Raw genomic sequence first — 20,747 nt, forward strand, 5'->3', positions numbered from 1 at the left:
AATTTCCTGTTGCGTGTTAGGGAAATATTTTTAGACTTTCAAAATTAAAATGCCTAAATTAATCTGGATGGGGATGGGGTGGAAATCAGACAAATAAATCCATCTCTCCAGTTCAGCGAGATGCAGCATTTTGAGCACCTGTTATGGAAGTTTCCAGAGGCCAAAAGGATGCTTGCCATCTTTCTAATGTTCTGATGGACGTAATAAATAACGAACTTTACAAACTGGGTACAAGATGAGGTGAGGACTTTTAAGACAACATTTGGCATCATCACAAGTCATCAAAAAAAACCCAAAAAAGATTTAGGTGATTCATGAGACAGCCTCTCAGATGAGCAGATTAATTCCAGAGACCAAATCAGAGCTTAAATGTTGGTGCAAAAGTATATGTTAACTTCTCAGTTCCAAATGCCAGTCCAGTTCTTGGAGAAGTAAGTAAAGGTCTTCCCAGCTTGATTTTTGCATATTAAAAAAATTATATTTTCACAGTTGTCTTAGTTTGACAGTCGAGGTCATTGTCTTAAGTTGTTGACAATAACCTAATAACTGCGATTAAAATTTTTTTTCAAGTTAAATCTTTATAAGGCTCAAATCTCGCTTGTAAGTTAGCGCATCATTGCCCACCCGCTCGCACAAGCCCTGAGAGCTCATTGGTGCGTGCGGGATTTGGTTCCTATCGGCCCCCGTGGAGTCCCTCGTCAACTTCCGCCTCTGACGGGCCGCCGAGGCGGTGCACTTCCGGCAGCTGCGGCTGGAGCGGCCGAAGCAAGATGGTGAGTGACTAAGGGTTTCGGCTGGTAGTGGCGGTGCGACGGGGTCGAGGCGGCTGCCGGAGGCACTCGGTCCACCCGCCGGCCCGGTCTCCTGGGGCGGGTCTTATCCCGGGTCCCCGGGGCCGGGGCTGGGCACGGAGGGTCCCCCAGGCGGGCCACGGGGGCGGCGGAGCGGGTCAGGTGGCCCGGCCTCACTCCTCCGCCGGCCAGGGCTCTGCCAACCGGCGCGGGGTGTTTCGGCGGGTGCCTGCTCGAGTAACTGGGACGAGGGCTTTCGGAGCCGCGCAAGTGGAGGGATGTGCGGCTTGAGCGGAGGGAGGGATTCGCTCCCTCCTGAGGAGGGAGAGCGAGTCGTGGGATACCGCCCGGAGTTGGAGGCATTTGACGGAGGCCTTAAGATGCCTTTCTAACAGGTGGACCTTGGAGGGAAAGGTCCCGTGGTGCGCTAGTAATAATAAAAGCAGCTAGCATTTATTCATTAGTTCGCGGATTGATGCTGGTGGAGGGAGGGCCCAGGCTCTGCTCTAGGCGCTGGGGATCCAGGGGATGGGCATGACTGACCTAGTCTCTGCCTTTTGGAGCTTACATTCTCAAGAAGGCAGACAAAAAATAGAGGAAGGGATATGTGATATGACGTCGGGGCGGGTGGCCGTCGCTTAGGGCTGTTCTGCAGAAGGGGATAGGATGGGGAAGGGTGGCTGTTTTACATAGGATGTCAGCGAGTCCCCATGAGGAGGTGAGATTTGAGCAGAGATCTAAATGAAATGAGAGAGTAGCCTATGCGGATACCTGAGGGAAACTGGTCCAGGCAGAAGCAACAGCAAGTGCAAAGGGCCTGAGATGGGAGTGTGTTTGGCTTGTATCGTGAACAGCAGGAAGTCCCGACCAGTCTTACAGGTCTTAGAAGGACTTTGCGGTAGCAGTATTCTAGGTATGATAAACACGTGGCAGGTACTTTTCCAGCATTGGGTCATTATTTTTCTCAACAGTCCCTTGAGGTAATTATTATTAGAGGAAACTGAGACAGGGTAAGCAGCTGTGCTAGAACACAAACCCTGTGGGTCTTTGCTATGAGGTACTAGTTATCCGGGCAGTAGAGAAACACAGGTATTGGTGTCCCGTGGACCTGAGTGTGATTCCTGGCTACCTCTCTGACAGCTTTGTGACAACAGGCAAGTCACTTTATCTCTCTAAGCCTTCACTTCCTTATCTGTAAACTAGGGGTAATGATGGTGTCAACCTCATAGCATCTGTAAGAATAGAATGATATGATACCCTGAGAATGTTTAGCACACTGCTTGGCATATAGTGTAACGCATATACTTGTTATTATTTGAGGCTGAGAAACATCACATAAATGGCCCAGACATGAAGAAGTTCAGGACCGACTCAGGAAAACATCCTCCAGTGGGGCCAGACTTGTAGGATCATGGGAAAGGTAGACGAACCTGGGAAAAGTTAGTTGCAGCCAGTTTGGCAAGGGCCAGTTATGCCAAGCTAAAGAGTTTGGACATTACACTCTAAATGTTAGGGAGCAGTTGAAGGTTTCTGAGGAGATTTAAAGGATCGGCTCTTTGCTGTAGGCGGTAATAATTGGATTGGTGAGGGAAGAAACTGGACCTGGAAATCTCAGTTGGGAGACTAGAGCCCAAATAAGATATGATGGCCTGGACAAAACAGAGACAGGGTGTGGACAGGAGAGAGAGTGAGGAACTGAACCAGAGTGGATTTGTTTCAGAGCCCAGACTTTATAACCAGACTGACAAAATCCTGACCCTGACATTTCTTATTCACCGGTGATATTGTATTGAGTAGGTACTATGAGTCATGCAAATTTGAAGTGTTTTACGTGTATTACTTCATTTTCAGCAACAAATAGGAGCTAATACCATCCCCACTTTACAGTTAAGGAAACCAAGGCTCAGAGAGGTGGCTTGACTTACCTGAGGTCACATAGCCTATTAGGAATGAAGTCGGAATTCAAACCTGGATACATTTATTTCCTTAGCCCATGTTCTCAGGCTTGTTGCAGTTCCTCATCTAGAAAGTAGCAGTAATGAACCCTACCTTGAAGGATTGTCCGGGATTAATGCGGTAGTGAAGGAGAACGTCTAGTACAGACTTAGGCGCATCGTAAACATCTCAGACGTCAGCTGCCCCAGCCAACAGCACACTTCCTTAGGGGTGTAATTGATTGTGAAAGGCCTGCAATTTGGACGGCTTATTGCAATAAAACTAATTCTATTTCCCAAAATTTCTCAGAGCCTTGAATTACCTTCTTCAGAATAAAGTGCAAAGTTTTAAGAATCCTGCATGTTGGGAAATAGATTTGACTTTAACTCTTTCAGGTAACGATGAGAGGGTTGTTTCGTCCTGATAATGAAGCTGGTGCTGTATTAATTTAGAGGAAGTGATTTGAGGGGACAGAGGGCCCCTCTAGTCAAGTAAATTCACTATTGCTCATTTCAAATGCCGTCATTTCTGAGACACTGCTCTGTGTGAAACATTGTCCTGTAACTGAAGGGTCTGTTTTAAAGTCAGAAATCCCACTGAACTTATTAATACACTAAGTTCTTGGTAGCTTAAGGTGATTCAACATTTTAGATTGGGAAGAAGGACCTGCCCGAGCGCTCCAGGCTTTAGGGATGGGAGGTATTTAAGCTGCCATTGAAAGGAAAGTCTCCTGGATCTTGGCGTGATGCTAGTAAGGAGTAAGTGACTGACAAGTGATTGTTGAGTAGGTTAAATGATTTAGCTTTCATGGCCCAATTTCATGAAATACGCTCTTGGTGGCCTCAGCCAGGTAGTTTTATATTAGAGAGTATCAGGCTCTATGCCTTCCCCTCAAGAAAGGGCGGTCTTAAGATCTTAGTCTCATAATGACACATTAGTTATATCTGTTTCTTAATAGAGTTGTCCTTGATTTAAGATGCAGTCTGTGGCAAGGTGCACCACTGATCTAACAGCTTTCCAGGAAAAAGAAATTCTGCCACATTAAATGTACACATTGACTGCAGGGTATATCTTGAGTTCAGAAATATTAAAATGTGGGGAAGTGTTGGTGTCTTAGAATCGCAGAAGAATAAGAAGGATTTTTTGAAGTGATCATATTCTGAATTTATACCTCTGTCTTAATTTTTTTCTTTTTTTCAGGGTCAGAGTCAGAGTGGTGGTCATGGTCCTGGAGGTGGAAAGAAGGATGACAAGGTAAATAAATAAGAAGCCAGATATGTCTGTCATGTGAGTAAATTGCGAAAAATGTCAGATCTCAGCTGAGAAGTTCTTAGGGGATTCATGAATTTTAAAATGCAAAATAAATTATCTCTTCCTTTAACCAGCCTAGCCTACAGATACAATACCCTTTTCGTGTTTTACAAAAGATTATTGACCGTCACGTAGGTATTTATGAATTAATGATTTTTAAAGGTGTAAAATTAATAACGTTACAGAAGTGTTAAAATAAATTGCCTATGATTTTAGTGTTTAATATCCTTAGGTGTGAAGACTTGTGTCAAATCATTTCACCTCAGACTTCTGGCATATTATTCTGAATTCTGACTTCTGTTCCTTATTGAATGATCTATCAGTGTGTATTATAATAAAGAAAGATCAGTTACATTCACATATTAACATTGCAGGAATGTAAAAACAGATTTGGGGTTTTTTTTAGGACAGTCTTTAATAACATCCTAAAAGATGAGGAAAATTATATTACCTGAAAATAGATGATGGTCCCGCATAAGTAAGTTTGTGTTTTAATATGATTTCTGTGTGATTTTTTTTTTCCTTACTATTCTAAAAACTCAAGGACAAGAAAAAGAAATATGAACCTCCTGTACCAACTAGAGTGGGGAAAAAGAAGAAGAAAACAAAGGGACCAGATGCTGCCAGCAAACTGCCCCTGGGTAATGACATGGTTCCGATTCCTAGGGGGACTATCTCTGTGTGTGTAGCTTAGAGGTCTGAATGTGGAGACAGGAAATAGGGCGTGGTTGAAGCTCTAGGTCTGTGACTTTGTGGGGCATTCTCTAGGTTGGAATAAAAGCTATATTTTGGTTTTAACAGTATACACAGGATACGACTGTTATTCATTTTAAGAAATTCCATTAATTTCCTCTAAATAACCAGCTCTTCTAGTGTATTAGAGTACGGGGTTAGATTAGAAAACTCAGGTTGAGCTTGGTTACCTTAGAGATAAGATACACTTATTTCATGAAGAAATGGAATTTAGTGTATTGGAACTCACAGCATGCGATGCCTGCACATAAAATTTTTCAATGTCTTCCTACCAAGCAAGGAATAAAACTCAATCAGGTGACCTCACCCAGCCCACTGCTCCATCCTCAGCCTCTTGCACTCCCCTTGTGTGTCGTTCTTCACACTGCCCTGCCTCGTGTCCTTTGAATCTCCTGCATCAGGGCCTTTGCTTCCCCCAGTCCTTCCCATGGCTGCCTGCTTCTCATCCCTTCAGGCTTCAGCTCAAATACCTCCGCCATCCTCATCTATCATCTAAACAAGTCTATTCCTGCTTAGGTGCAATAAAACAATTTTTAAAATATTGCTTGGTTAATAATAGAGTCAGACAGTAAAAAAATGTGCCATTAACCTACCGTAGTGAATCAGTATGGTATTGATAAAGAATAGATCATCAGATCCCCAGAAAAGCATATAAAATTCAAAAACAGAGTCAAGTTATGGATAACTAATATGTGGTAAAGGTGACATTTCTGTTCTGTGGAAGAGGATGGGTTATTTAATATAAATGGCTGGTATCTTTTATTTGTTATTGAGAGAAAATGAAATTAGACCCCTTGCTCTTTGCCAGATGAGTTAGATATACATATGTAAATAAGTAAATAAATGAAAATTCAGAAATACATTTAACCTTTTGAAGAAGCCAAGAAATAAATAAATAAAGAATAAATAAAGAATAAATAAATAAAGAAGCCAAGAATACATTTAACCTTTTGAAGAAGCCAAGAAACCCAGAAACTACAAAAGAAAAGTTGTCTATATAAATGTTAAAAGTCCTATGTAGCACGAGACTTTAGGCCAAAAGAAACAACATACGAGTGTGGGAAAAACTGTTTGCACGTATGTTAATATCCCCAGTATTTCATAATCCTCCTATAAATGAATGTATGTGTTACAGCTAGGGTGCAACAACCTGTACTGACCGGACAGCACCTGCAGCTATCTTCATTAGCACCTGTGGGGAATAATAGACCAAAGCAAACTACCTTTGTGGTCAAGAGTTTTTTCTTCTTTGTAGACAGTTACCACATGTCATTTATATTATCTGTTTGGTCATAGGCCTCATCCCCATTATTATTGGGTTGGCCCGAAAGTTCATTCGGGTTTTTCTGTAAGATGTTATAGAAAAAACCGAAAGAACTTTCTGGCCAATACAATACATAAAATCCCTCTCCCCTTTGCATTTAGGCACCTGCTTACTTCGGGTCACCAAACTTTGAATTTTTCAGTGTCTGTCCAACTAAACTAAGTTTAAGTGTTAACTTCTTTTTGTTCTTAAGGATGAACCGAATTAATTGCAAACTTCAAGCTCCAAGTATAATAAAACTTTCTTTTTTAATTACAGTGACACCTCACACTCAGTGCCGGTTAAAATTATTGAAGTTAGAGAGAATTAAAGACTATCTTCTCATGGAGGAAGAATTCATTAGAAATCAGGAACAAATGAAGCCTTTAGAAGAAAAGCAAGAGGTAAATTGAGAAATTACTGTAACTTGTTTTTTTTACCAATTGAATTCTACTTAGTACTTAAAACTGTTAATGAATAAATGAAATTCATTTTCTGGCTTTAATGAATTATTATTTAGCTGCCTTTTTAAAAAAAATTTTATTTTAAATTTATTCATCCATTGATTGATTGGTGGCTGCGTTGGGTCTTCCCCATTGGGTCTTCGTTGCTGTGCGCGGGCTTTCTCTAGTTGCTGCGAGCAGGGGCTATTCTTTGTTGCGGTGCATGGGCTTCTCATGGCGGTGGCTTTTCTTGTTGCGGAGCACGGGCTCCAGGCGCACGGGCATCAGCAGTTGTGGCACGCGGGCTCAGTAGTTGTGGCTCTCGGTCTCTAGAGTGCAGGCTCGGTAGTTGTGGCACACGGGCTTAGTTGCTCCACAGCATGTGGGATCTTCCCAGACCAGGGGTCGAACCCGTGCCCCTGCATTGGTAGGCGGATTCTTAACCACTGCGCTACCAGGGAAATCCTTAGCTGCCTTTGAAAAGTACCAACTGCTTTGTGAATCTAGTGAACTGTCAGCATCGTCTACTTTTTAGGTCTAATCTGCTTTTCCTTCTTGGCCTACTCTTATGTAGGAAGAAAGATCAAAGGTGGATGATCTGAGGGGGACCCCAATGTCGGTAGGAACCTTGGAAGAGATCATTGATGACAATCATGCCATCGTGTCTACGTCTGTGGGCTCAGAACACTATGTCAGCATTCTTTCATTTGTAGACAAGGATCTGCTGGAACCGGGCTGCTCGGTCCTGCTCAACCACAAGGTAAGTTGATAGCCTAAGAAAGCCCATCGGAGTGCTTGCTTCTTGCTTGCAGATCCGTCCCCCTGTCCCGTGGAAGTAGATCACCAGAGCACTCCAAAGGGTAGAGAAAATTCTGTGATTGCCATTTCATTGTAAGTGGATTGTGTGAACCTTACACGCCTGTGTTAAAGCTTAATGTTCCCTGTTAGGTGCATGCTGTGATAGGGGTGCTGATGGATGACACGGATCCCTTGGTCACAGTGATGAAGGTGGAAAAGGCCCCCCAGGAGACATATGCTGATATTGGGGGGTTAGACAACCAAATCCAGGAAATTAAGGTATGTCAAGGAACCAGCTCTGGGGTTTTATTATGTATTTATTTATTTACTTAGAAATATTTATTTATTTACTTGGCTGCTCCAGGTCTTAGTTGTGGCATGCGGGCTCTTTAGTTGCGGCATGCATGTGGGATCTAGTTCCCTGACCAGGGATTGAACCTGGGCCCCCTGCATTGGGAGCTTGGAGTCTTAACCACTGGACCACCAGGGAAGTCCTGAGCTCTGGCTTTTTAGACCTTTGGTTTCTTAACTGCCGTCTCATTTAGGGCGCGTGGAGTTGTTCTGCGTGTTTTATTTTTTCTTTACTGATCAGAGCAGTGACTGACTCAGACCTTACTAGTGGTGGTGCTTTGTGTTGTTAATACTGAGTTAGGTAATAGAAGTAAGTATAAATTGTATGATAGTTCTTGGAGCAGCAGCAGCTTAATACTTTTTACATGTAATGTTTAATAATTACTGTGTGAACATGTTTCCAATTGTACTGACTTCAGCTGTGGCTATCCAGAAACCTCCAGTGATGTCTGGGGGTAGGGTGAGTGGCACACACTTGCACAGTGCTGGCGTCTAGAACGTTAACCCCAGCTCCTGCCATGGTCCTGGGGTCAGGGGCATGTGGTGGGCCAGCCCTCTGCAGGTTCTTTCATCTGCAGGGAGGTCATTCAGAGTGATCACAGATCTCCACTGGTGACTCTCAGACAGCTGGGAAATAGCCATCATGTCCCTTGGTGGTCACAACAGAAAATCTTGCCAGCTCCTGCCTGCGGTTTCATTGAAAAGGGTGAATTTTAGCTTTAAGTTTCTTTTGCTCAGGAAGGGCTTAAATGTTACTCAAGGTTGACTTTTACTGGGAAATGAAAGGGAAATTGGGTGCTATTAGGAAGAGGGGATCAGTGCTGGGAGCTCAGGTAGGACAGAGGTCCTCTGTGGAAGTCAAACGTTGTCTCTAACAAGAATAATTGAAATTTTAGCTTATTTTTGTTGAAAGTGAGATGTACCCATGATGTCAGTGAATGAATCTGATAAATTTCAGTAAGAAAGCCTTTTATTTTTACCAAGTGTCTGTTTTCTTTAGGAATCTGTGGAGCTTCCACTCACTCATCCTGAATATTATGAAGAGATGGGTATAAAGCCCCCTAAGGGGGTCATTCTGTATGGTCCACCTGGCACAGGTATGTGCGCTCTGTGCTGGTCACTTTCCAGGCACTGAGCTCATCTCTTGAGCAGCAGCATTAGCTGGTTATAATGACTTAGCTGTTGAGTGAGGGTGCCACACTTCCTTAGTTTGAAAATGTGCTCTAAGCAGCATTTTGGACATTTCTGAATAAGCAGCTCCTCTGGAAAGATACCTATTGCATGAAAGTATATATTTGTGTATAATAGGTGTACTAAGAAACTGAACTATCTTAGGCTTGTAATTGTAGACTTAACAGAGTTCATGTGTTAAAAACAATAGTAGGAATTACAACAGAAGGTAAACACCAGTAGGCAACCCCCAAATGCCGGCTCGATGTGAATGCATTTCCAGCTCCCCAGCACACCTGTTGTATACTCAAATGTGCTAGATTTATATGTTGTAAAACATAATGCCTTTAAATATTTTAAAGAGTAATATGAGTCTGTTGAAAATATTTTGTAAGAAAAAATAAAAATAAACAGGGTGCTCAACTTTGGCTGTACGTTGGAATCACCTTGGGAGCTTTAAAAAATACTGATGGCTGCTCCCATCCCCGAAGATTCTGATCTGTTCATCTGGAGTGTGGCCAAGCATCAGCACCTTGGTGGAGGACCACTGTTTTAAAAGCTATCCTGTGCTGTTCAGATTAGGTTCATCCTCCTGGTCCAGGTACTGAATGAGTCTACCATTGGATGAATAAATGGATAAAGATAAAAATGCATATACGTATCTGGTTCATTATGCAGTAAGTTGACCTGAGTAAGTTGTATAGTCATTGCTATGTAAATTCCAAAGGAAGAGAGGTTATTTGATTGAGTGAACTGAAGCCATGTTGCCAAGAGGGTCTGTACTGAGGATTGCCCACGCTGGAGGGACAGGGAGCCAGCTGTACCCTGAGGCAGGGAGCTACTGTAGCCTGTCATTTTATAGCCCAGGGAAGTGAGTTTCAGAGAGGCCAGCGACTAGCCCAAGGCCCCATTAACTCTGGGAATTGAGCTGGTACCAGGGCTGGAGCTGGAACACAGGCGTTCTGACCCGCAGCCGTGAGCCTTCTTTGGGGCACATGTGCTGACAAGGGCTGGAGTGGAGTACCGGGTGTCAGCCCTGTCGGGAGGAAGAGGAGACTGGTTCAGGGATCCCTCTGGCCATTGAACATCCCGGCAGCTGAACCTGGCTGCCTCTGGACTGTAAGATCCCATCCACTTAGAAGGTCCTTTTGGTCTTCTGTCAGCCATCCTTAAATGATGCTCTCAGGAAGCAGTCCAGCCCTCTAATAGGCATTTGAACCTGCCACTCTGACTGCCCGGCTGAGGGAACGCCATTGCCCCATCTTGTTACAGAGCTTAACTCCCTGTCCTCCTTCCCGCTTGGCACGAAATCTTTTGTGTCACTCACTCGCCTGCCGGCCTCCTCCCCTCCCCTTACAGGCCTGAGGGTGGTCCTCTGCCAGCTCTGCCTCTAACTGCCTCTGTGTCCTGAGGTGACTGCCCAGCCCTCACCATCAAAGGGGCCATGGTCTTGAGCTCGAAAGTTCTCAAGTTGGTACTCTTTGCTTACTCTTGTTCTTGATCTGAAGGAGGAATATCAGGGAACAAAGCAGGGTTGGAAATGTCAGGTCTTCCCTGAGATCAGTGAGGAACGTCCCGTAAGGGCACACCACAAGGAGAAAAGTCTCGAGCTTTCAGCAGCTCACAGCTGTGGGCTTCATCAGGAGCTGGTCTTGGCTCAGCTGACTGAGCCCTGGGGCAAGCCCACAGCAACGTCTTCAGGAAGCCCCAGGGCACTGCAGGCCCTGCTCAGGGACACTATGTGTCCTTCGGTCAAACCTAGGGCTTCCGGGCCTTTTTTTCATCACTGATAGTTTTGTAGGAGTTGAGTTTGGTTCTCTAACCCTGGTTGCATAAGTCAGGTTAATATTATATGCAACTTTGCAGTAAAAAGTATTTTCTGACATTATCATGATGAATTTAGGAAGATGGTTAAAAATAATCAAAATGTTTTTTAGGTTTTTTTGAATTTCCTCTTGTCTGCTTTGGAGAACAGAATGCTTTTCATAGAGGGATCCTCCCATTCTTGATGTCTTTTTAAGGTGACAATGAGGGTTTTAAAGTTAAAACAGCACTTGAGGTTTTTTTTCCCCTTTTCCTCTTTCAATCTAAAATAGGTAAAACCTTACTAGCCAAAGCAGTAGCAAACCAAACCTCGGCCACTTTCTTGAGAGTCGTTGGCTCTGAACTTATTCAGAAGTACCTAGGTGATGGGCCCAAACTTGTTCGGGAACTGTTTCGCGTTGCTGAAGAACATGCACCGTCCATCGTGTTTATTGATGAAATTGATGCTATTGGGACGAAAAGGTAGACTTTCTCTTACCTCTTTTGTGTTATTTAGAGGTAAAAACCATATGGTTCTTCTCTGAGAACGCCCGACCGCTGGGCACTCCCTACGTGGCCTGCATGTTGGTTTGCCACAGCCCGTACTGGGTCGCTTCCATGGATTCTTTAGGCTCTGCTCTCCCATGTGCCAGGTAACAACTACCCGGCAGTTGATTGGTCAGTCAGTAGCCATGCCTTGAGCACCCGCTCTGAGCATGGCACCACCCTGACTCTGGCGACACAGCCATGAGGATGAGTCTCTGCCCTTGAGGAGCTCAATTGTGGAGACTGAGTAAATCACATAATTTCAGGCATGAAAACCGCTACGAAGAAAATAATGTGTTGTTTACCTTGGGCTTTGGGAGGGTGTGACATATAGGCTGAGACAGAGCTGTGTTTTGTAATCCCCTTTAACAGGAAGATCAGTTGGATCTTCACTTCTCCCTCACTTCTTTTCCAAAGGTATGACTCAAATTCCGGTGGTGAGAGAGAAATTCAGCGAACAATGTTGGAACTGTTGAACCAGTTGGATGGTTTTGATTCAAGGGGAGACGTGAAAGTCATCATGGCCACAAACCGGATAGAGACTTTGGACCCAGCACTTATCAGACCAGGTCACATTTGCTTTGGTTTCATTGTGGAGAATGAAGGTCCTATGTGGATTTGTATTTCTTAGGAGCACTTTGGGGAGAATATAAACGATACGTGTAAGGCAAATACTGCCTGGAAACTTAGAATAATTCACCAACACTGTGTTCCCTTGCGATAATCGTGATGTAGCCTGTGTAGCTTTGGCCCTTTTAGCCTCCAGACGCCTGTTTTTTTTTTTTTTTTTTTAAGAAATATGACAGCTCAGGTCCATTTTTTACATTCAGGTAGTACCAAAAGAAGCAGTAGCTAATCTTACTGTCTTTTGTAATGTTTTTAACATGATTGATCTGTCCTTTTCCACTAACTGTGCCATTTAGGAATCTCTCCTTTCGTTTGTTTCCCAAAGTACCAGAGCAGAGAGGATTCCGTAAATGAGATGAATTCAAACGTTGATATTTACAAACTACAGACATGAGTGTTCACTTTTTAAGATCTGGACCTCCTTCCATAGGACACTGTGTGACTGAGACCACTCATGTGGAGACTAAGGCCTCTCCCGGGGCCCCCAGGAGTGTGACTGAAAGCCTTTTATACCCACAGGCCGCATCGACAGGAAGATCGAGTTCCCCTTGCCCGATGAAAAGACGAAGAAGCGCATCTTTCAGATCCACACGAGCAGGATGACACTAGCAGACGACGTAACCCTGGATGACTTGATCATGGCTAAAGATGACCTCTCTGGTGCCGACATCAAGGTGAGGACCTGGGCTGGATTGTACCTCTTTGTTTTATCATATGTGTGTATGAGTTTGGACGTGTCTTCCCAGATGACCAGAGTTAAAGCAAGGCCTGGCAGCACTGCATACGGCCACAGCCTGCCTTCTGGGGGAGGACCTTGGTTGATGCCATGGTTAGGTAGGGGCGGCACACACAGGCTGTTTCACGCTGGTGCCTGCACTGAACTGCGTATCCCTGGCATCTATAGAACTAGGTTAGTGTCTCAGTTGGGGAGTAAATCTCTCTTTTTAAAATTTAAATTACCTTAAAATTCTGCACCAACTTTTTATTTAGAAAAATTTCAAGCCTTCAGAAAAGTTGCAACAAAAATACCCACATACTCATCACCCCCATTTACCAAATGTTACCCTTTTACCTGTTTCTTCTCTCTGTATGCAGAAACACTCTCTCTTCTGAACCATCTGAAATAAATATCCTAAAGGCCATAACCAGATAGAACTGTCAGTGCCAGGATTGTGTTTTTACCATATCATGTTGCTTGGGTTCTTGTTTTACTTTTGGCAAGTAGTAGTTGAGAAAATAAATATATTAGAATAAATACTGTACTAAAACTTGTAAATATTTAACCAGAAAATACAAGTTCTCTTCTGACTATAGGTAAATGAAATGGATGTACACTCTATGTGGGCTCTAAATTTCTGGAATAATTTTATAATTTTATCTATTTCTTAGGAAGATTATTGCCTTTAATGAAAGCAGGGCTGTGAGAACTTACTGACCTGCCAGGCCACACGGCGGGGGTTGGAACCCGAGCCAGTCCTCTTCCTTAGTGAAATATTCCCAGTTTAAGCCACTTCAGGTCCTTTGAGGAAATAATTAGAATGTTTAAAACATTTAAAAAATCGAATCGTTCCCAAATGGTTTGAGAACTTCGTGTTTAGGTTGGGTGCCTACACCAGATTTCAAAATAGCACTCTCTGAATTGTTAGAATAAAAAGTATTTCACTTTCTGAACACACTGTTCCTTCTTACAGGCAATCTGTACGGAAGCTGGTCTGATGGCCTTGAGGGAACGTAGGATGAAAGTAACAAATGAAGACTTCAAAAAGTCTAAAGAAAATGTCCTTTATAAAAAACAAGAAGGCACCCCTGAGGGGCTCTATCTCTAGTGGACCACAGTTGCCTTCCAGGAAAAGGCTGGAAGTGTGTCGACCCCCTGAGGTGTGAGGTGGGGGAAGTTGCCCAGGAGTCCACGTGGTGGTTGATCTTCACTAGCACAGCACCCCGCGTACCTTTTGAATGTGACGTGTAGGATGCCTGTCTGGCCCTCTTCGTATGCTGCCCGCGTGCAGCGCTCTCTCTCTCTTGCCAATAAAGCGTGCTCTTTCTCAAACACACACTGAATCCTGTTTCTGGGCCCTCCACACCGGCTGCTCAGTAGCAGCAAGCCGATGGATCTCGGTGCTAAGGAAGCTGGCTGACCAAAAGGACTGCAGACTTCAATACCTGCTGCCCCGTCACACCCCCAGAGCTGGTGGCAGTTGTTCAACAACAGCTGATGGGAAAGCAACGAGCATACGTAAATAGCCGGCTATCTTTGTTGCTTAAGCAACAAGGGCTGAGGAGTCCCTACAGCCGTGGCTTCCCTTTTGGAAGGTCGGTGGAGCATGTGGGCTCTCAGGGCTCTGGAGGCAGGAAGGAGGTGTCGCTGTTGCTAAGAGACTGAGGCTCCTACAAGAGACCTCAAAAGGGCAGGGCTGAAGAGTCCCATACCAGCCCTGCCATCCCTTGTTCTCGGGTTCAGAACCTGATCCCTCCCAAGAGTGTTCAGAAATGTGTCAAGCTTCCCCTTCCCTTTTCTTTGTCTATTATTTCCTGCTCTCCTCTCGTTTCAGAACAGTCCCATCTCAAAGCCTGTAAGTGGGGCAGATCAAGGAAAGCCTCCACTTGGTTGGCCAACTTCCTTGGGTGCTCCAAGATGCTCTTTAGAAAGTGCTCTAGCTCAGGGGTCCCCAGTCCCTGGGCCTCCACCTGTTAGGAACCACCGGGCCGAACAGCAGGAGGTGAGTGGCAGGTGAAGGAAGCTTCACCTGCCACTCCCCATTGCTCGCATTGGGGCCTGAACCATCATCCCCCATCTCCCTCCCCCCCACCCCACCTTCTGTGGGAAAACTGTCTTCCACAAAACCGGTCCCTGGTGCCAAAAAGGTCGGGGACCGCTGCTGTAGCTGTGCTGCCCTCTGCTGCTTTTTCCCAACCAGTGTCCATCGATTTCTAGCCAAAATTCTATTCCACAGCACTGGCTTTTCTGGATGAGGTGCCAAGGAAATATGCTTTCAGCAATTCTAGAGAGCATGATTTAAAAAAAAAAAAAAAAAAGCCAGAGAGAAGCTGTCCACTTTTTAAAAAGCAGGACCTCAGAGAAGATAAAGCAATTTCCTCTCAGTCAAATGTAACTCAGTGCCTGGAAATCAAAACGAGAGCGTGGCCAATACCGCTGAAAGCCACCTTCGGCACGTGTCACAGGCAGCACTGGGTTTGGTAGGAAGGAGCTCGCTCCATTTTCCACGACTGGCTGCTGGTGAGCTCCCCGGCAGCGGGGTCCTTATTTGTTCAGGCAGTGCTTTCTACACAGTAACGTACACACGACGTCCCCTAACAGGGCGTCCTATTAGAGCCCAGGTTCTGACAGCAGGGCTGGGGAGGGGCCTGAGGGTCTACATTGCTCCCAAGCGATGCTGGCTGCTCAGGCCATAGTCGAGGACGTCACTGAATAGGGTTCAGGGAGTAATGAGAACTTAACACATTTGATACAGGTGAGAATACCAAGGTTTAAACGACTCCCCACTGCTCTGGTCTGAAGATAAGGGTAAAATCTGCTAACCAGCCCAGGAGAGGAAGTCCTAGTATTGAGTAACTAGACTTTTTTTTTTTTTGACTGCAAGACCCAGGAGACCTGGCAGGACCACCAAGGATGCCAACCGAGAAGGTACATTCACCCCAGCAGGGCTGGCGCTGGCTGGGCAGGGGAAGAGTGGACCAAACGAGAACTCGCACACCAACCATGACAGGTTCATTTATCACTTAGCATGATTCCTGTCTATGCACATATATACACATACATATATAATATGCAAAACGATGGCTTTTGTGTCATTTGCACACACAATGTACAAGAGGTGAGAGACCCATAACCCAGACACAAACTATCAAGAAAGAAACTCCAAAGGCAGAGGTCTTAACACACTCGCACGCATGTGTCGCCGTCTCTTCTGGTATCTCCTGCTCCCACGGGGCCGGCGCCGAGGCCTCGGAGGCACACCCCACTACCCTCCTGGTAGTCTCTAGTCCTCAAGCAGAAGCTCCAGCTCCTCCAGCGGCAGGCGCACCCGGAGCTCCTTCTCCGTCATCAGGTCCAGGATCTCCTGCATCTCATCGGGGAAGTACTCCACGGCATCCAGGTACAGCACCTGGGGCCGGAGAGCAACATCCTCGTCAGCCGGCCGCTCCCTCCAGCTGCCCCGCCACAGCCCACGCTCCCCTTGCTGTCCTAACCCAGCAACACCTTGACGTGCTTCAGGAAGGGCTGAACTCAAAAGCAGAGGGAAAGCGAGTAAACTCAAAGTGAGACCCTCTCTTTCCAAAGTGGGGCCGGCAGCTGTTGGCAGACACTGCGGTCACCATCAGTCTGGTCTCTGAACGTCTCCTGACTTGGGCTGTACAGGGCAGAGCTGGGACGCGGATCCCAACGCTCTCAGCATCTGGGCTGAGCTTTGGGCAAATGTTGGGCACCAGCCGCCTACAGCAACGCTTCCATGAAACGCCAGCTCCAGTGCAGGGAAAGGACACAAATGCCCCTCCGTCTCCAAAGGGGATACTTTGACTATGGAAAGGCCTGGGAAGTGCCCTGTCCCCATGACACTGACTGGATGAGGCTTGGCAGGGAGGTCCTTGGGAATCTGAAGAGACCATGGCCTTTAGAACTCACCTTTGCCCAAGGACAATTCTGAAGTGCTTTGTAGAACACACCTTTGCTTCTTTCTTTATTTCCTAAGGAAACCTGAGGCAAGGGGAAGAAATACAAAAATGACGAAAGAGAATCCAAGGCCATCCCGGTACTGATCCACCCGGGGCACTGCCACAGTGGCTGATGGGTGGTATGGGTCCATGTACCACGGGATGCCCTCAGGGGCCACTGCTGTGTCTCAGTGGGCCTGGAGTTGACCTTTAACACTTCTGACTTGTTTTCATCTCCTCCATCACTGTGGGCCATCACGCCTGGCATTACTAAGAGTGCCTAGAACGAGGCCTGTGCATGAGGTGAGGGTGATAACTACACAGAGAAAATATTTGCTTTAATACTTTGCCATTTCTTGAAAACTATCTTAGAGAAATGAGGTAACCAGGATTACTGAATCAGTAACCTTATCAAAAGCAAATTTCGCATCAAAAATTTCAGTCTGAGAGCATGCAGATATTCAGCACGTTTTTAATCTAAGCACATTTTTATACTGATATAAAATCCTTATATCTTGTATCAACTCACAGACAGGCGCTTTTTCCACACCTGCTGTGGAAGCCGGAGCAGCGTGTGTCCTCCCCTCCATATCCCCGGGCCTCTCCCAAGTCCCGGGGAGGGATCTGTCCCTCCTCCAGGGAGTCACAACCCACCAGGCAGCTCCCCAGGCGGGCGTCCGCAGCTGTGAACGGGCACAAGCCGAGCTCACAGAGCTGAAGTCTGTTCCTGGGCTTCCTGCCCACCCACCTCCGCCAGACTTCCCCTTCCCACAGCAGAGCTTTCTAGTGGACGCTGGCTCTGCCAACCAGGCAGCCAGGGCATGGTGTCCAGACAAGACCGGTGAGGGCTGTTGACCGACCTCTCAGAAACGTGGGGGATGGCATCAAGAGACCCCTATCCACAGCTCAGGACCTCTATCTACCAAGGACAGCCTCGCCTCCTTTTCAGATCTTTCACGTTAACTCCCACAGTCAGGAAGACTGGAACTCCGGGCTGTAACCAGCATCTGTGATAACCTTCAGGCCGGCAAGGCGCAGGCCTTCCTCACCCCCTCCCAGTGCCACCAACAGAGTCAGCCGCGTGGCCCGGGGGACTCCTGCCTCCCTCCCTGGTATGAGCCTCGGCCATTCTGAGGCTGGACCTCTGAATTTATACCCAAGAAGCCAGTGTGAGCTGTCCTTTTTTCACACACCAAAATACTTCAATGTCCTCTGCTAAAATAGTAACTACACTTAAGGCTTTGTTCTTGAAAGAAGAAAAACTCCTGTACTTTCTCAACCATTGTATTTGTGAGACTCACAGTTAACCCTGGAATCCAGCAAATCCAGGTACGTAAGTTGGCTAGCCTCAAATGAGAACTGCCCTCTGCTATCTCCTTCATCGGTCGGCCACTGGAAAACGCCTTTGCTGCATCAGGTATGAAAGGGTTAAACGCCAGGTGAAAGCGTGGTAGTGACCGTTTCTCCTCCAGGGAGCCAGAGCCACACCCTTCCACAGTGGCCCCACGGCGTCCTGCCCTCTCCTGGCACTCAGAGCCTACACCTCACATTTTGGCCCTAATTTGATTTTTTCACTGAGTTTATCAAAGCGTTAGGAGCTCACCCAGATGCCTCAGAAACTGCTAGGAGTTTCACTGCTCTAATTAATTCTTGGTCTGATGCTAATCTTTCCAAAAAGATAGACATTCCTTAATGGTCCCAGGCTTTTTCTCTAAGTCAACAAGAATTTTTCTGTCTACAGTCCACCCAGACTTGGCTCATGGCAGATCCTCAGTGAAAGTACTACAAGTCTGCACTTCACCTTATTTGTCTCTACCTAAAAAAGACCGGAGAAGTTAAACTGGCAAGTGTGCAAGCTCTCCCTCTTTTAAAATTTAGAGTCTTTCACTGGCTTAGACTCCCAGAGTGTTAGCGCCGGAACCATTAGGGAGCATCTGGCGCGCTCCTTCAGTGAGGGCCTGACCACGGGGGTGAAGCTCAGTGGGAACCCAGCCCTCCTGCTGCACCCCAGTGGCCTCCTCTGGTAACAGGCAGGGCCCGCGTCCAGGCCGCGCGTGCCCACGGACACCACGCTGGTGTCTGGACTTCTCAAGGTTTCCATTTCACACAAGGGAGTCAAGACGTAAAATCTGAGCTTTTGAGTCTGAAGAATAAACATTAAAAACACAGAAACTTCGCTGGTAATTCATCTTGATGCCGACTTCTGCCCACAAAATTGTGCCCGTTTGTCCTGGGTGTGCTGTCCTGAGATCTGTCCTTCCCTGCTACTCAGGCCTTTCAGAGGTCAGGGGAGGTGCTCCCCAATGAATTCTGGACTCTAAGAGGATGGGGGAGGCCCAAACCTCTCCTAACCCCTAACTTACACTCTCTGTATCTCTTTACACCCGACTCTGTCAAATGTCAATGGGAAACGTTCAAATACTTTGATCAACTTCTGAGAAATTATCCTATGGAAACAATCAGAGAGAGAAATATTTATCTTCTTTTTCAGGAAGGTCACTCCTGACTTCTGAAAGGTACAATATTCAATGGAGGTCACTCTGATATGATTCAATAGCCTTGAGCTAAACAACACTCAAGTGGCCCAGAAGATTGTTTCTAAAAAAGCATGCAACTTAGCAGTAGATGTATTATAGTAAAGGAAGCCCAGCCCAATGCCAAGCCTTTAAGCAAAGGCAAAGACAATTCAAGACTCCAGGAATGAAGCCCAGGAACCACCTTTCAGCCCGCACAACACATTAACAAAACTAAACGGCGTCTCACCATATTCAATCTCTGTGGTACTTTTAAGTGAAAACAAAGTTGCTTTGGAAAGATCTATTTTAAAAACCACATTCCAGACTGAATCTTATCTTTTAGTAACAAAACAGAATCAGGACCTGGAAATTCTTAGAGGCAGAACAGCAACATATTTAGGTCTCTTTCAAATGAAAGCTCTTAGACCATTTCCAAGTTGTTGACTCAACAACATCAACTAGGAGAAAGCCACGTGACGTTCTGCTGCACCGAACAGCCCAGGCATCACTCCTCGCTATCGTTCTACCAAAGGCCCCAGTAGAAAAGGCAACTTGTGACCCCTCCCACATCCTGAGGGACCTGACGTCATCCCACCAGGACGCCCACAGGATGAGCCAAGGCTGAGAGGGGTGCGGGCTGCTGGACACCGGCACCGCTCACTTACGAAGGAGGAGGCAGAGCTCTGCATAAACACAAAAACTCCGCATCTTTTCTTACCAAAAAATTCAAATACATCCTCCACAGTAAGGGGCACTGGCTGCCGTAGTCACTCCGCATCGCATTTTCAAACAGGGCTCTGATCCGATGTGTCAGGCCGGTCTCGGGAATGGTGGCGTAGACCTCTCTACCATCTACCCTGCAAGACAGAAGCTCATGTAACTCCAAGACAACTTCCCACACCTACGTTGCAGTGGGAAGAGATACGTCAGTGACAGCTGACGTCAGCGACAACTGGATCTGAGCAGGTCGGAGGCAGTGCTGCGGCCAGGTCTGGGGACACGGGGGTGCAGGATATAGTATGATGTGGCTCCTCCAGGGCCAGAGGAAGCCAGCGTCGAGGGTGCTGTGGTGTCTCCGCCACACTGGGTCTGCCTAGAAGGCACACAAACTCCCTGCTTCTCTGTTTTCTAAGGAAAACCTACCCTTTCATCAGCAGAGTGCAAATTTTACCGTATGGGAAAGAAAGACCTTTCAGTTGAAAGTAGAGTGAATAAAATCCTGACGGAAGAAGTAAAAAACAAGTAAACTGAAATACTATTCTGGACCTCCCTGGTGGTTCAGGGGTTAATAATCTGCCTGCCCACGCAGGGGACACGGGTTCGATCCCTGGTCCGGGAAGATCCCGCGTGCCGTGGAGCCACTAAGCCCTTGCACCGCAGCTACTGAGCCTGTGCTCTAGAGCCCACAAGCCACAACTACTGAAGCCCGCGCACCTAGAGCCTGTGCTCCGCAACAAGAGAAGCCACCACAGTGAGAAGCCCGCACACCGCAATGAAATCAGAGAAAGCCCACGTGCAGCTACGAAGACCCAACGCAGAAAGAAGGAAGGGAGGGAGGGAGGGACGGAGGGACGGAGGGAGGGAGGAAGGAAGGAAGGAAGGGAAAGAAAGAAAGGAAGGAAATAAAAGTTAAAAATTATTTATTAAAAAAAAGAGAAAGAAATACTATTCAGAGGCAATTCTGAACACTCGATTTCTAAGGTCACAGTGAAGTAACAACAAAGCT

At 46.2% G+C, this 20,747-nt stretch overlaps 2 protein-coding genes across 3 annotated transcripts in view; one reads left to right on the top strand and one right to left on the bottom strand.

Annotated features, from left to right (window-relative positions):
- The first annotated feature begins 708 nt into the window (after positions 1-708).
- PSMC1 (proteasome 26S subunit, ATPase 1) lies at positions 709-13,885 on the top strand. The gene is made up of 11 exons (XM_032621451.1): positions 709-773; positions 3,927-3,980; positions 4,582-4,678; positions 6,373-6,497; positions 7,111-7,296; positions 7,485-7,613; positions 8,686-8,782; positions 10,952-11,141; positions 11,622-11,773; positions 12,351-12,505; positions 13,523-13,885. Exons 1-11 carry the CDS (start codon positions 771-773, stop codon positions 13,655-13,657), a joined length of 1,323 nt encoding a protein of 440 aa, XP_032477342.1. The 5' UTR covers positions 709-770; the 3' UTR covers positions 13,658-13,885.
- Positions 13,886-15,539: 1,654 nt separating this feature from the next.
- Positions 15,540-20,747, bottom strand: part of NRDE2 (NRDE-2, necessary for RNA interference, domain containing) — a 44,767-nt gene continuing 39,559 nt past the window's right edge. Inside the window, exons 12-14 of one of the 2 annotated variants that reach the window (XR_004348287.1) lie at positions 19,740-19,873; positions 16,477-16,548; positions 15,540-15,958 (exon numbers count right to left, since the gene is read on the bottom strand). Coding sequence is in view for 1 of the 2 variants with exons in the window: in XM_032621450.1 (XP_032477341.1) it covers positions 15,833-15,958; positions 16,477-16,548; positions 19,740-19,878 (337 nt within the window). In the remaining variant the exon portion in view is untranslated. Of the gene's footprint in view, positions 15,959-16,476; positions 16,549-19,739; positions 19,879-20,747 lie in introns of both variants that reach the window. The other variant, XM_032621450.1, reaches the window with a different exon arrangement.

Source organism: Phocoena sinus, chromosome 2, assembly GCF_008692025.1.
Source record: "Phocoena sinus isolate mPhoSin1 chromosome 2, mPhoSin1.pri, whole genome shotgun sequence".
Taxonomy (NCBI): Eukaryota; Metazoa; Chordata; class Mammalia; order Artiodactyla; family Phocoenidae; genus Phocoena; species Phocoena sinus.